Genomic DNA, 16,294 nt, shown 5'->3' with positions numbered 1-16,294 from the left:
TTTCAAATTGTATATTACGGGTGTAACATGCAGGGCCGGCCCTACCTTGGGACCCAGTGGGCCATGGTCCCAGGCGGCATTTTAAGAGGGGTGGCCTGTGGGACTGCTGTGAAAGGCTGCATGTGAGACAGTTTCACACAGAGCAGATCATTCTGCTTATAAGAGCCACTGAGTGTGTGACACTGTAATCTACTGTGACAATGTAATGTAACTTCATGCAGAGAGAGACCAGCTATCAAAATTAACCACTTCCCGACCGCCGCACGACTATATACGTCCTAAGTTTGAACGGGGATATCGTTGTTATGGCAACAGCTAGCTGCCATAACCCCGGTATCCCCGTTTTCGTGCGGCGGCCGGCTTTCAGATAAAAGTGGTCCCTGCGGCGGATTCGCCGCGAGATCACTTTTATCGGTGGCGGGAGAGGGGCCCCCCCTCCCGCCGCGATCCGGTGCCCTCCGCCGCTTACCGGAGCCGTCGGTAGCGGCGGAGGCGATCGCGTCCTCTTCCGTTGTGTGTCAGGAAACAAGTGAGGCCAAGATGGCGCTCACTCGTCTCCAAGATACTGCTGGGCGGAAGCGACGTCAAAACGTCACTTCCGTCCACGCCTCTTAAAGGCATATTTTTTCAAATGTCATTTTTCTAAATGACTTTTTTTTTTTATTGCATTTTAGTGTAAATATGAGATCTGAGGTCTTTTTGACCCCAGATCTCATATTTAAGAGGTCCTGCCATGCTTTTTTCTATTACAAGGGATGTTTACATTCCTTGTAATAGGAATAAAAGTGAAACAATTTTTTTTTTTTTTTTTAAACAGTGTAAAAATAAATAAAATATTTTAAAATAAATAATAAAAATTAAAAAAAATTTTTTAAAACCCCCCTGTCCCGACGAGCTCGCGCGCAGAAGCGAACGCATACGCGAGTAGTGCCCGCATATGAAAACGGTGGTCAAACCACACATGTGAGGTATCACAGCGACCGGTAGAGCGAGAGCAATAATTCTAGCCCTAGACCTCCTCTGTAGCGCAAAATATGCAACCTGTAGAATTTTTTAAACGTCGCCTATGGAGATTTTTGAGGGTAAAAGTTTGACGCCATTCCACGAGCGGGCGCAATTTTCAAGCATGACATGTTGGGTATCAATTTACTTGGCGTAACATTATATTTCACAATATTAAAAAAAATTGGGCTAACTTTACTGTTGTTTTATTTTTTTATTCAAAAAAGTGAATTTTTTCCAAAAAAAGTGCGCTTATAAGACCGCTGCGCAAATACGGTGCAAAAAAAAGTATTGCAATGACCGCCATTGTATTCTCTAGGGTGTTAGAAGAAAAACCATATATAATGTTTGGGGGTTCTAAGTAATTTTCTAGCAGAAAAACCTGTTTTAAACATGTAAACACCTAAAATCCAAAACGAGGCTGGTCCTTAAGTGGTTAAGCGTTGATGTCTGGGTGGGCGTGACCCAGCAGCTATCAAACACCAGCCAATGGGATGGGATCTGGGTGGGCCGCTACGTGTATGTGGCGCACCCACTTTCTTAAGCAGCCCGATCATTGGCTGGTGTTTGATAACTGCTGGGTCCCACCCACCACGGGTACCGCCCACCCCGGGTCCCACCCACCCCTCGACATCAGAGAGAGACCAGATGTCAAAATTCAGCGGTGATGTCGGGGGTGGGCAGGACCCGGGGTGGGCGGAACCCGGGGTGGGCGGAACCCGGGGTGGGCGGGACCCAGCAGCTATCAAACAGCAGCCAATGATTGGGCTGCTTAAGAAAGGGGGTGGGGACACATACACGTAGCAGCCCGCCAGATCCCATCCCATTGGCTGGTGTTTAGTAGCCCACCCCCTGACATCAATGCTTAATTTTTGACAACTGGTCTCTCGCTACATGAAGTTACATTACATGACAGTGTCACACACAGTTTCACTAAGCGTCAATATGGGCCTTAGTGTGAAACTCCCTCTCCTCAGTCAGTGCCAATCAGTGCCACCTGTCAGTGCCAATCAATGCCACCTGCCAGTGCCAATCAGATGGCTTAGTGGTAATAAGCACCTATAATCATGTGAAGCGCATCTACCGGGCACTCTGGTCTTGTGGTGTCACTCTGGGATGTCCCAATAAAGGATTTTGGATCACAATCGTGGTGTGCAGCATATTCTTCTTTTTATACAGTGCTGTATACCTCCCTTTTTTTTTTTTTTTTGGTTGTTGTGGCTTTTTTTTTTTCCCCCTGACTGCCTCCTTTTTTTAAATTGTCAGCTGAAGTTTTTCTGACTGTGATGCTGGTGTTCTCCCTTTTTTATTTTTTTTATAGTTGTTACATTTCTGTCAGCATCAGTTCTCATTTTAAAGTGCACCAAACAGAACTTTTAATTCAATAAAGTGCATCCAATCACACATTTCCCAGTTTCTATTAATTAATAACCCCCCCTCCCCCCCATCATGTCTGGGAGGCCAACAAGGAGAGGCAGATGTTCTCATGGCACTGTGAGAGGGCCAGCAGCGTCACAGGCAAAGGTGGACCTGGTCTGTCCTCAGGTAGGGCACATTTGTCTCTGTTTAGTGATGTTGCCCGTGCTATTCAGCCATAGCATGCAGAGGAGGTGGTGGACTGGCTTACTAAACCATCATCATCCTCTATGACCCAAGCTGACACTAGTGTGCAATCCACCATAACTGCCCGAGTGGCCTATTCTGTCTCCTTGTTCACAGCTACTCCTGCCATAGCCCCAGCATTATGCATGGAGGAGTCAGCTGAATTATTTGAACACAGCGCCAGCCACTTGCTTCTCGAGGATGCACATATATTACTTGATTCTGATTCAAATTGGCAGTCAGAGTGGTAAGTGGGGTACCCCAAGGTTCTGTCCTGCGACCAATTCTGTTTAATTTATTTATAAATCATATAGAGGATGGGGTAAATAGCTCAATCTCAGTGTTTGGTGACGACACAAAAATAAGTAGGGCAAAACCATCACTGCAGGATATAGAAACCTTACAAGAGGACCTGAATAAATTGATGGAGTGGGAAATTAGATGGCAAATGAGGTTTAACATTGAATATTGGCATGCATTAAAAAGGGGATCTACTCCAGAGATAAAATGCTAATCCTGCCACTTTATAAAACTCTGGATCGGCCAGATCTGAAGTATTCTGTCCAGTTCTGGTCACCAGTCCTCAGGAAGGATGTGCTGGACCCGGAGAGAGTCCAGAGAAAGGCAACAAAATGAATATGGGACTGGAGGACCTCAATTACGAGGAATGACTACAAGCACTACATGTATTCTCCCTAGAGAAGAGATGCTTGAGAGGAGATGTGATAGTGATATACAAATATCTCAACAGTGATCCCAGTGTAAGTATGAAACTTTTCAGTCAAGAGGACATGGGGCCACACAATGAGACTGGAAGAGAAGTGGTTTAACCTCAAGCTGCGTAGGGGGTCTTTCACTGTTAGGGCGGTAAGGATGTGAAACTCTTCTACAATCGGTGGTGTCAGCAGGAAGTATTGATAGTTTTAAAAGACTCTTGGACGTGCATCTTAGCGAACACAATATACAGGGATATGGGAAATGATTATCTACACAAACACAAACACACACACACACCAACACAGGTTGAGCTGGATGGATGTTGTCTTTATTCAACCTTACCAAATATATAACCATGTTCCCCCAACTGTAATGTATTGCCAAGTTGGCTCCAGTGATGATGAGGATGGAGGGGATGATGATGATGAGGTCACTGATGCGACTTGGGTGCTGGATAGAGCAGAGGAAGAAAAGTGAGGGGGAGGCACAACCCCAACGAGGCAGGATGTCCTCTACAGGCAATCATATTGGAACAGTAGAGAGCAGACACCCTATTCCACCAGATTCTCCTTGCCCACTTCCCACAGCTACGCTATTTGGGCCTTTTTTAGCACATGTGCAGCTAATCGTACTGTTGCAATTTGCACTCTCTGCCGCAAGCAGATTAATCATGGCAAAAAGACCAGCCATTTGGGTACCCCATGCTTGACAAGGCATTTATCCTCTCAGCCCATTGGCAAGAGCACCTGAAAGCCACACACAAGGGACACAATTCTTCTTCTCACTCCTCACCTTTCATGTCTACCCCCGCTATATCTCATATCCTTTCAGCAGCCTCCACTGACAGGGATGATGGTATAGCGAAGAGTGTCACAGGTCCTTGCAACGTGTCTGCCAGCAGCACACCACCAGCTGTAGAGTAAAGCAGGCAATTTTTTCTGCCCCAGCTTCTGCATTGAAAAAAAAATACACTCCCTTCCACCCACATGCCTAGCATCTAAATTCCAGCCTGTCCAAATTGTCAGCTTTAGAACTCCTGCCTTTCTATCTGGTGGATTCTGCTCCCTTCTGTGAATTTGCAGAATGTGCTGTACCATAATGGCAGGTTCCCAGTCGTTATTTCTTTGCACGTAAGGCCATTCCAGCTCTGTACCATCACATGGAAGGCAATGTTGTGGCATTGTTGGGCAAGGCAGTCAGCAGCAAGGTATACCTTGCTGCTGAAACGTGGTCCAGCAAGCATGGTCAGGGACGATATATTTAGTTCACAGCACACTGGGTAACTCTGCTTGCAACTAGGAAGGATGCAGGACAATGCTTAGTGCTGGAGTTTGTTTTACCGCTGTGTCCCAATACAGCTGGTGGGGATGATGCAATATCTGTCAGCTCCATTCCCGCCTCCTTCTCCTCCTTCTCCATGCATTCCTCTATCGAATTGTCCCATGAATCACCAAACCCCCTAAATTTCCCCTAAGCATTTAAGGGGCTATTCAACAAGTCAGGCTAAACGTTGCCATGCAATTCTTCAGCTGGTTTGCCTAGGGGACAGGAGCCACACCGGAGCAGAGATTCTTTCAGCTCTGCAGGGGCAGTCCAAAAGGTGGTTCACGCCATGGCAGTTTGAGCCAGGAATGGTGGTGTGCAATAATGGCACTAACCTTCTGTCTGCCCTTTGACAGGGAAATGCCTGGCACATGTCCTCAATTTGGTAGTGCAGTGTTTCTTAAACAGGTACCCAGGGTTGCAAGAGCTTCTAAGGCAGGCCAGAAGAGTCTGTAGCCATTTCATACAGTCATACACAACCAGTGTCCGGTTGGATTAAATTCAGTGGGAACTCCATCTGCCCGTAAACGACCTGATTTGTGACATGCCCACCAGGCGGAGCTCAACTTTGGCAATGCTGCTGCAGCTGCACATGCATCAGAGGGCTGTCAACAAGTACCTGCGTGAGTATGCACAAGGACAGGCTCAGGGGTACTCAGCTTTTTTTCCCCACACCAATGGCTGCTGATAAAAGATGCATGCACTTTACTGTCACCTTCTGAGGAGGCGACAAGGATGGTGAGCCTTAACAATGCAGGCATCAGTGACAAAATCCCTTTTGTGTTCCTTTTGGAGCATACTCTGTGTGGCATTATGGACAGGGCAGTTGAGGCAGAGCAGCAGGAGGAAGATGAGGGCTTCCTTTTTTCTCAAGGCCCACTTTATGCAGACACCATTCTTGCGACGCTACAGAACACACAAGAGGAGAGAGAGGAGGAGGATTCTGTCAGTTTTGGAGGCATTGAAGCAAAGCAAGACATACATCAAACCTTAAGAGATCATTTTCATTCCCCAGAAACCTTGGGAGTAGTATGTGATTGGCCAGCAGGGGAGCCAATCAACGGGTTCGGCTGACTTGATGTCTGCCGGCCACCTGCGATCGTTCCCTGCAGTGGTAGAATGGGGATCTGCTCGTTCTGACAGGGGAGATCACGCAGACCCTGTCTTTCTGCTAAGCAGGAAGATGGATCTGTGTGTTTCCCCAATCACACAGTCCCCCCTACAGTTAGAAAACACCTGCAGGGAACACATTTAGCACCTTGATTGCACCTGATGTTTAACCCTTCCCTGCCAGTGTCATTGGTACAATAACGGTGCATATTTTTAGCACTGATTACTGTAATAAAGTTCCCAAAAAAGTGTCAAAAATGTCAGTTAGGTGTCCGATCTGTCTGCCGCAATGTCGCGGTCCCGCTAAAAATCGCTAATCACTGCCATTACTAGTAAAAAATAAAAATGAAATAAAAATGCCATAAATCCCCCTATTTTGTAGACGCGATAACTTTTGCGCACACCAATCAATAGAAGCTTATTGGGATTTTTTTACCAAAAATATGTAGCAGAATACATATCGGCCTAAACTGATGAATAAATGTGTTTTTTTACTTTTTTTTTTCAAATTTTCGCTCTTCATGTTTATAGCGCAAAAAATAAAAACCGCAGAGGTGATCAAATACCACCAAAAAGAAAGCTCTATTTGTGAGAAAAAAAGGACATGAATTTTGTTTGGGAACAGCAATTGTCAGTTAAAGCGACGCAGTGCTGTATCGCAAAAAATGGCCTGGTCAGGATGGAAGTGGGTAAATCCTTCCGGGTCTGAAGTGGTTAAACAGTGTGTGTTTAGTATCACTTTAAGGTCTGCATATATCTTTTTGAGATGTGCAAAGAAAATACCTGTTGATCCTTCCAGAAGTTTAGTGAGAAATGAACTTCCGGTGCTGTCTGTAGTGTTATCTCAAGCAGTGTTATCAGCCCTGCCCAGTTTGGTGTGGACTACCAAAATACGTCTCCTCTATGTTATGGAGACGAGGGCAGGGGGACGTGTTCTGTAGTCCTGTCTTTGGATGACAACACAGCTCCTACATGAATACAGTATAATGCGTGAGTTTTGTCACCCTGAGGCAAGTAGTATGTTACTGGCAGGATCACCAGATAAAATAATAAAAAAACCTGAAAAAGGGAAAACCAAAGCAGCCAGCACATCTGAGAACTGGTGAGCCGCAATATATTACATTTTTGTTCTAGTTTTTTTTTTTTTTTTTTTTTTTTTTTTTTATACACTTATATACACCTCATCCTAAACATACAAGTGTACTGTTCATACCTGTCCAGCTAGGCTTGTGCTGTAAGCATTGCCGATGAGTCCATCTTTTTGATGCTCCAAAATTAAATCCAGGAGTCCAGACAGAGCTGTCCTCACTTCTGTAAGCGTTTTTTCAGGGATATTTTCCATGCCAAGCACACAAACCAACCCCATCGCTAGTACGGCTGCTGTGCCTGTGAAGGCAAAGCTTTGGTTATGCTAATAATGAAAACCTTTGACGTTAGATAAATAACACATTTTCACCTCTTTCTATCAGTGCTGACAACAGCCTCTTATTGCTGCTGTAGTGTTGTCATCTTCCAGTACACTTCCTAGTTGGGACTGCAGAATATTTCTTTAACAATGGAATTAGGCATATTTTAAATAAAAAAACTATGCTGTCTTACCCTCTGAATATTACCTTAAAAATTAGTTCACATATCATTATGTTGACTGACCAGCCGCCGCAGTTTTACTGTGGCAGAATGGCACGGCTGGGCGAAACAACGTTACCTTACGTCGCTTCGCCTTTTGGGCTCTATGGGCGTGCGCGCGCACCGCTGGAGGCGTGCACGCCCTCAGCATGTGCCCGGAGCCGACGCGAGTGCCCGGCGGGAGCGATGTCCGCCGGGCTCCCGCGATCGCTCGTGACAGGTCCCGGTTCTTTCAGGGGAGTAGAGACATATCGTGTGTTCATAGCTCTCTCTCCTCCTAGACAGTCCCATCCCCCTACAGTTAGAACACACCTAGGGAACACAGTTAACCCCTTGATCGCCCCCTAGTGTTAACCCCTTCCCTGCCAGTGACATTTATACAGTAATCAGTGCATTTTTATAGCACTGATCGCTGTATAATTGTCAATGGTTCCAAAAATGTGTCAAAAGTGTCCAATTGGTCCGCCATAATATCGCAGTCCCGATAAAAATCGCAGATCGCCGCCATTGCTAGTAGAAAAAATAATAATAATAAAAATGGCATAAATCTATTCCCTATTTTGTAGACGCTTTTGCGCAAACCAATCAATATACGCTTATTGTGATTTTTTTTACCAAAAATATGTAGAAGAATACATATTGGCCTAAACTGAGGAAAAAATTCGTTTTTATTTTTTATAAAAAATGTGGGATATTTATTATAGCAAAAAGTAAAAGATATTGTGTTTTTTTTTAAATTGGCGCTCTTCTTTTGTTTATAGTGCAAAAAATAAAAACCGCAGAGGCGATCAAATGCCACCAAAAGAAAGCTCTATTTGTGGGGAAAAAATGACGTCAGTTTTGCTTTGGTACAGTGTCGTATGACCGCGCAATTGTCAGTTAAAGTGACGCAGTGCCGTATCGCCAAAAATGGCCTGGTCATTGAGCAGCCAAATGTTCCGGGGCTGAAGTGGTTAAAACAGTGGCATAACTATGGTCATAGCAACCCATGATGATACTATGGAGAAGGAAGCTCCTCTAGGGAGGTTTTCTGATGTCTCCAATCGAGAAGAGCACAGGATCATTTGCTTGGTAGTCACAGATCTCCTTCGCATGCTCTCTATATGAGTAACGGTGAGTACATTTATTGCCTTCAGAGTCTTTGGTCATTCTGGCAACCATTTTGATGTTAACTCACACACTGTATGTGTAATGGACAAAATGTCTTGGGCATTAAGATGCAAAGCAGGCATAGCTCTGCAGAAAATTGTGGGTGTGGCCAAATTACAGTAACAGTGGGAGGGACCTAAACGGCTATGGTTAAATAAAACCTCAGCCTATGCGGCTATGGGTCAAAAGTGTGTAATTGGGCCAGGTGTAAGTAACATACAGAGGTCAGGAGCAGGTAACACACAAAAAACAGAGAACAGGAGTAAGTAATGCAGGAGCAGGTAACACACAGAAAACAGAGAACAGGAGTAAGTAATGCACAGAGTACAGAGGTCAGGAGTAAGTAACACATAGAAATCAGAAGTAAGTAACATACAAAGAACAGAGGTCAGCAATAAGTAATGCACAGAGTGCAGGGGTCAGGGGTCAGGTATAAGTAATGCACAAATTGCAGGGGTAAGGGGATAGCAATGTAAATATTGTAGGGTTAAGGAGTATGTAACACACCGATTACAGAGGTCAGGAGTAAGTAACACATGGATTGCAGTGGTCAGTCATAAGTGACACACAGAGAGAGCAGAAGTCAAGCCAGAAGTGTGTATCGCATGGAGAGCAGAGGTCAGGCATATTTAACATGTGCACAGCAGAGATCATCAGTAAGTAACACAAGGAGAGCAGAGATCAGTGGTAAATAATGCATGGAGGTCAGAGGTCAGAAGTAACATGTGGGTAGTATAGGTCATCAGTAAGTAATGCATGAATAGTAGAGATCAGAAGTAACACATGGAAAACAGAGGTCAGACATTAGCAAGACACGAAGAGCAGAGATCAGGAGCAAATTACAAAGAGAGAACAGAGGTCAGAGTAACAAGTGGACAGCAGAGGTCATCAGTAGGTAATACATGGAGTCCAGAGGTCAGGAGTAAGTAATGTACAAAAAGTAGGAGGTTACACATTAACAACACACCAAGAGCAGAGATCAGGAGCAAGTAACGAAAAAAGAACAGACTAGGTCAGGAGTAAATATTGAGTGGACAGCAGAGGTCATCAGTAAGTTAAACATTGAGTTCAGAGGTCAGAGGTTACACATTAGCAAAACACACCAAGAGCGAGATCAATAGCAAGTAACGAATAAAGAACAGACTAGGTCAGGAGTAAGTAATGAGTGGACAGCAGAGGTCATCAGTAAGTAATACATTGAGTTCAGAGGTCAGGAGTAGGGATGAGCTTCGAGTTCGAGTCAAACTCATGTTCGACTCGAACATTGGCTGTTCGCAAGTTCGCCGAACAGTGAACAATTTGGGGTGTTCGCGGCAAATTCGAATGCCGCAGAACACCCTTTAAAAGTCTATGGGAGAAATCAAAAGTGCTAATTTTAAAGGCTTATATGCAAGTTATTGTCATAAAAAGTGTTTGGGGACCCGGGTCCCCAAACACCCGGGTCCCGGATCAATGCAAAAAAAAATTTTAAAAACGGCCGTTTTATCAGGAGCAGTGATTTTAATAATGCTTAAAGTCAAACAATAAAAGTGTAATATCCCTTTAAATTTCCTGCCTGGGGGGTGTCTATAGTATGCCTGTAAAGGGGCGCATGTTTCCCGTGTTTAGAACAGTCTGACAGCAAAATGACATTTCGAAGAAAAAACCCATTTAAAACTACTCGCGGCTATTGCATTGCCGACAATACACATAGAAGTTCATTGATAAAAACGGCATGGGAATTCCCCACAGGGGAACCCCTAACCAAAATTTAAAAAAAAAAATGATGTGGGAGTCCCCCTAAATTCCATACCAGGCCCTTCAGGTCTGGTATGGATATTAAGGGGAACCCCGGCCAAAATTAAAAAAAAATATGACGTGGGGTTCCCCCTAAATTCCATACCAGACCCTTCAGGTCTGGTATGGATTTTAAGGGGAACCCCGCGCCAAAAAAAAAATGGCGTGGGGTCCCCCCAAAAATCCATACCAGACCCTTATCCGAGCACGCAACCTGGCAGGCCGCAGGAAAAGAGGGGGGGACGAGAGTGCGCCCCCCCTCCTGAACCGTACCAGGCCACATGCCCTCAACATTGGGAGGGTGCTTTGGGGTAGCCCCCAAAACACCTTGTCCCCATGTTGATGAGGACAAGGGCCTCATCCCCACAACCCTGGCCGGTGGTTGTGGGGGTCTGCGGGCAGGGGGCTTATCGGAATCTGAAAGCCCCCTTTAACAAGGGGACCCCCAGATCCCGGCCCCCCCTGTGTGAAATGGTAAGGGGGTACTTACCCCTATCATTTCACTAAAAAACTGTCAAAAATGTTAAAAATGACAAGAGACAGTTTTTGACAATTCCTTTATTTAAATGCTTCTTCTTTCTTCTATCTTCCTTCATCTTCTTCTGGTTCTTCTGGCTCTTCTGGTTCTTTCTCCTGCGTTCTCGTCCAGAATCTCCTCTGCGGCGTCTTCTATCTTCTTCTCCTCGGGCCGCTGCGCACCCATGGCATGGTAGGAGGCTCCCGCTCTTCTCGTCATCTTCTTCTTCATCCTCTTCTCTTCTTCCTTCTTCTCTTCTTCATTTTCTTCTTCGGGCCGCTCCGCATCCATGCTGGCATGGAGGGAGGCTCCCGCTGTGTGACGGCGTCTCCTCGTCTGACGGTTCTTAAATAATGGGGGGCGGGGCCACCCGGTGACCCCGCCCACTCTGACAGACGGGACATGATAGGACTTCCCTGTGGCATTCCCCGTGACGTCACAGGGAAGTCCCGTCAAGTCACCGTGCGTCAGAGGGGGGCGGGTTCACCGGGTGGCCCCGCCCCCCGTTATTTAAGAATCGTGAGACGAGGAGACTCCGTCACACAGCGGGAGCCTCCCTCCATGCCAGCATGGGTGCGGAGCGGCCCGGAGAAGAAAATGAAGAAGAGAAGAAGGAAGAAGAGAAGAGGATGAAGAAGAAGATGAAGAGAAGAGCGGGAGCCTCCCCCAATACCATGGGTGCAGAGCGGCCTGAGGAGAAGAAGATAGAAGACGCCGCGGAGGAGATGCTGGACGAGAATGCCGGAGGAAGAACCAGAAGAGCCAGAAGAACCAGAAGAAGAAGAAGATGAAGGAAGAAAGAAGAAGCATTTAAATAAAGGAATTGTCAAAAACTGTCTCTTGTCATTTTTAACATTTTTGACAGTTTTTTAGTGAAATGGTAGGGGTAAGTACCCCCTTACCATTTCACACAGGGGGGGCCGGGATCTGGGGGTCCCCTTGTTAAAGGGGGCTTCCAGATTCCGATAAGCCCCCCGCCCGCAGACCCCCACAACCACCGGCCAGGGTTGTGGGGATGAGGCCCTTGTCCTCATCAACATGGGGACAAGGTGTTTTGGGGGGCTACCCCAAAGCACCCTCCCAATGTTGAGGGCATGTGGCCTGGTACGGTTCAGGAGGGGGGGGCGCACTTTCGCCCCCCCTCTTTTCCTGCGGCCTGCCAGGTTGCGTGCTCGGATAAGGGTCTGGTATGGATTTTTGGGGGGACCCCACGCCGTTTTTTTTTTTTTTGCGCGGGGTTCCCCTTAAAATCCTTACCAGACCTGAAGGGCCTGGTATGGAATTTAGGGGGACTCCCACGTCATTTTTTTTTAACATTTTGGTTCGGGGTTTCCCTGTGGGGAATTCCCATGCCGTTTTTATCAATGAACTTCTATGTGTATTGTCGGCAATGCAATAGCCGCGGGTAGTTTTAAATGGAATTTTTCCTTCGAAATGTCATTTTGCTGTCAGACTGTTCTAAACACGGGAAACATGCGCCCCTTTACAGGCATACTATAGACACCCCCCAGGTACGAAATTTAAAGGGATATTACACTTTTATTGTTTGACTTTAAGCATTATTAAAATCACTGCTCCTGAAAAAACGGCCGTTTTTAAAACTTTTTTTTGCATTGATCCATGTCCCCTGGGGCAGGACCCGGGTCCCCAAACACTTTTTATGACAATAACTTGCATATAAGCCTTTAAAATTAGCACTTTTGATTATTCATGTTCGTGTCCCATAGACTTTAACGGTGTTCACGCGTTCGAGCGAACTTTTTTCCTGTTCGCATGTTCTGGTGCGAACCGAACAGGGGGGTGTTCGGCTCATCCCTAGTCAGGAGTAAGTAATGCAAAGAAAACAGAAGTCAGACATTAGTAACGCACAGAGAAAAGAGATCAGAAGCAACTAACGCAGAGAGAGCAGAGGTCAGCAGTGAGGTCAGCAGTAAGTTATACACTGAGAGCCTGGGAGTTGGGGCCTGCGCACTGCAAGATTTAGGGTACACTGCCAGTCTTTGTATAATTAATAGAATTTTGTCAAAATACATTGATATTAGGTGTGTTTGATATTGCAGAAATCTGACCATAGGTCCAGTTCATATACTCACCTACAGAACCACACCCCTCTGGTGTAGCGTGATTGGCCACAATGCGTGCTGCTGAAATAGCATAAGGGCTGGACATGGTACAGAGACCGAGAAGATCAAGACCCACCTGGTACCAGGTGGTTATTACGGATGCGTTTGGAGATGGCTCATTTTCTGTAATAAGAATCAGTGATTATTCATATACTCTAACAAACTCATAATCAATCCCACAAGGAAATTCTTTCCAGTTTGGACAGCAAAAATAATCCTGCAGAGGCCCTAAAACTTTTCCCCACTAGAGTCATACTTTACACGTGATATTTTTAATTTGCACTAAAGCCATCACTGTTTATGGAACCAAGTACAGCAACGCAAGCCTCAGTTTTGGGTGCCATTTATTAGACGTTAATACCCTTCCACTGTTCCCCCATCTCTAGCTCTCAGTAATAGGCAAGACAACTCACCAAAAGAGTGTGGAGTTGTTTTTTAAATGAAATGCAAACTATAATGATTTTCGTGAATTTTATATCTTTTCAAAGTACTGTTGTATAATTTTTTTGTTTTAGTACATTTTTTTACATTTGCTATATGTGAACAAATAAACATTAAAGTGGTTGTAAACCCATTTTAAAAAAAGATAAAAAGGCATAAAAGCTAGTATGCATAGCATACTAGCTCATTATGTAATGCTCACCTGAGATCGAAGCCCTCGCTGCGGTGCCCATACATAGCACTGGCCGGTGACATCACTCCCTGGGGTTACTTCCGGGTATCGCGGCTCAGGCACTGTGATTGGCAGAGCCGGGATGATGTCACTCCCGTGCATGTGCGCGGTAACGCCACACTCACTGAAGCAACGGCACATACGCGCCGTTGCTTCAGTTTATGTCAGTGTGCATGTGCCGATGACGTCGGCACATGCAAATACAGGGGATATCTCCTAAACCGTGAAGATTTAGGAGATATCCTGGGTAGCTACAGGTAAGCTTTATTATAGGCTTACCTGTAGCACAAAGTGGTCTGTAAGGGTTTACAACCACTTTAAATACATGACAAAGGACATGTTGAGCACTGTTGGATAGCTACTCAGACATAATAGCAGATGCTCCCTGTCACCAAGTTGGCTATGGCTGATTGACACTGTAAAGTGAATGTAAACCCTTACATATAACCCAGTGAAGTGACTGGCCACAGGTGATACACAGAGATTAAACAAATCCTCCTACATAAGTTGTACCCATCTATCTGCAGCCTTCTCTTCTCTACATCTGTTCAAAATGCTGAATTATAAAGTTTGTCTGAGAGTTCAGAAAAAAGGGGGTGGAGAGCAGAAGTCAACCCCTGCAGAGCTCAGTGAGGAAAACTCTGACAGCTGATTGGAGAGAAGGGACACCCCCCCCCCTCCACACAGGAACAGAATTGAGGCTGTCAATTCCTCCCCATCAGGAAAACATGTCAGACGTGATTCAGGTTGATAGCAGAGGAACGAAGCAGCAGATAAAAGTGATACTTAGTGCTCTTAAAGGAGAAGTCCAGCCTAAGCTCGTTTTGCTGGGCTTGTCCTAAGGGTCACAGGAGTGCAATTCGTTTTGCACTCCTATGACCCGTTTTCAGCAGAGAGCGATCTGAAGTCCAGGCACCGTGTCATCCCATCCCAGGGAGTCTGGATACGCCAGGTGCCTGGACTGATGGCTGTCTCAGCCTCTCAGCGAACCGCTCCCCACTAGGGTTGAGCTTCGAGTTCGAGTCGAACTCATGTTCGACTCGAACATTGGCTATTCGCAAGTTTGCCGAACAGCGAACAATTTGGGGTGTTCGCGGCAAATTCGATTGCCGCAGAACACCCTTTAAAAGTCTATGGGAGAAATCAAAAGTGCTAATTTTAAAGGCTTATATGCAAGTTATTGTCATAAAAAGTGTTTGGGGACCTGGGTCCTGCCACAGGGGACATGGATCAATGCAAAAAAAGTTTTAAAAACGGCCGTTTTTTCAGGAGCAGTGATTTTAATAATGATTAAAGTCAAACAATAAAAGTGTAATATCCCTTTAAATTTCGTAGCTGGAGGGTGTCTATAGTATGCCTGTAAAGGGGCGCATGTTTCCCGTGTTTAGAACAGTCTGACAGCAAAATGACATTTCGAAGGAAAAAACCCATTTAAAACTACTCGCGGCTATTGCATTGCCGACAATACACATAGAAGTTCACTGATAAAAACGGCATGGGAATTCCCCACAGGGGAACCCCGAACCAAAATTTAAAAAAAAAAATGACGTGGGAGTCCCCCTAAATTCCATACCAGGCCCTTCAGGTCTGGTATGGATTTTAAGGGGAACCCCACGCCAAAAAAAAAAACGGCGTGGGGTCCCCCCAAAAATCCATACCAGACCCTTATCCGAGCACGCAACCTGGCAGGCCGCAGGAAAAGAGGGGGGGACGAGAGTGCGGCCCCCCCCTCCTGAACCATACCAGGCCACATGGCCTCAACATTGGGAGGGTGCTTTGGGGTAGCCCCCCAAAACACCTTGTCCCCATGTTGATGAGGACAAGGGCCTCATCCCCACAACCCTGGCCGGTGGTTGTGGGGGTCTGCGGGCGGGGGGCTTATCGGAATCTGGAAGCCCCCTTTAACAAGGGGACCCCCAGATCCCGCCCCCCCCTGTGTTAAATGGTAAGGGGGTAATTACCCCTATCATTTCACTAAAAAACTGTCAAAAATATTAAAAATGACAAGAGACAGTTTTTGACAATTCCTTTATTTAAATGCTTCTTCTTTCTTCTATCTTCCTTCATCTTCTTCTGGTTCTTCTGGTTCTTCCTCCGGCATTCTCGTCCAGCATCTCCTCTGCGGCGTCTTCTATCTTCTTCTCCTCGGGCCGCTCCACACCCATGGCATGGGGGGAGGCTCCCGCTCTTCTCTTCATCTTCTTTTTCATCTTCTTCTCTTCTTCCTTCTTCTCTTCTTCATTTTCTTCTCCGGGCCGCTCCGCATCCATGCTGGCATGGAGGGAGGCTCCCGCTGTGTGACGGCGTCTCCTCGTCTGATGGTTCTTAAGTAACGAAAAATGAAGAAAATGAAGAAGAGAAGAAGGAAGAAGAGAAGATGAAGAAGAAGATGAAGAGAACAGCGGGAGCCTCCCCCCATGCCATGGGTGCGGAGCGGCCCGAGGAGAAGAAGATAGAAGACGCCGCGGAGGTGACGCCGGAGGAAGAACCAGAAGAGCCAGAAGAACCAGAAGAAGAAGATGAAGGAAGATAGAAGAAAGAAGAAGCATTTAAATAAAGGAATTGTCAAAAACTGTCTCTTGTCATTTTTAAAATTTTTGACAGTTTTTTAGTGAAATGGTAGGGGTAAATACCCCCTTACCATTTCACACAGGGGGGGGCGGGATCTGGGGGTCC

At 45.9% G+C, this 16,294-nt stretch overlaps 1 protein-coding gene across 2 annotated transcripts in view; it reads right to left on the bottom strand.

The window, feature by feature from the left end:
- LOC141106411 (cobalamin binding intrinsic factor-like) overlaps nt 1-16,294 on the bottom strand; it is a 68,563-nt gene that overhangs the window by 30,533 nt on the left and 21,736 nt on the right. The window contains exons 4-5 of one of the 2 annotated variants that reach the window (XM_073597177.1): nt 12,916-13,068; nt 6,968-7,140 (exon numbers count right to left, since the gene is read on the bottom strand). In XM_073597177.1, coding sequence (XP_073453278.1) covers nt 6,968-7,140; nt 12,916-13,068 — 326 coding nt within the window. The remainder of the gene's footprint in view (nt 1-6,967; nt 7,141-12,915; nt 13,069-16,294) is intronic. The other variant, XM_073597178.1, reaches the window with a different exon arrangement.

This window comes from Aquarana catesbeiana, linkage group LG08 (genome assembly GCF_042186555.1).
Source record: "Aquarana catesbeiana isolate 2022-GZ linkage group LG08, ASM4218655v1, whole genome shotgun sequence".
In the NCBI taxonomy this organism is placed as follows: domain Eukaryota; kingdom Metazoa; phylum Chordata; class Amphibia; order Anura; family Ranidae; genus Aquarana; species Aquarana catesbeiana.
Note: the sequence above shows the minus strand (reverse complement) of the source record. Positions and strands in the feature narration are given on the sequence as shown.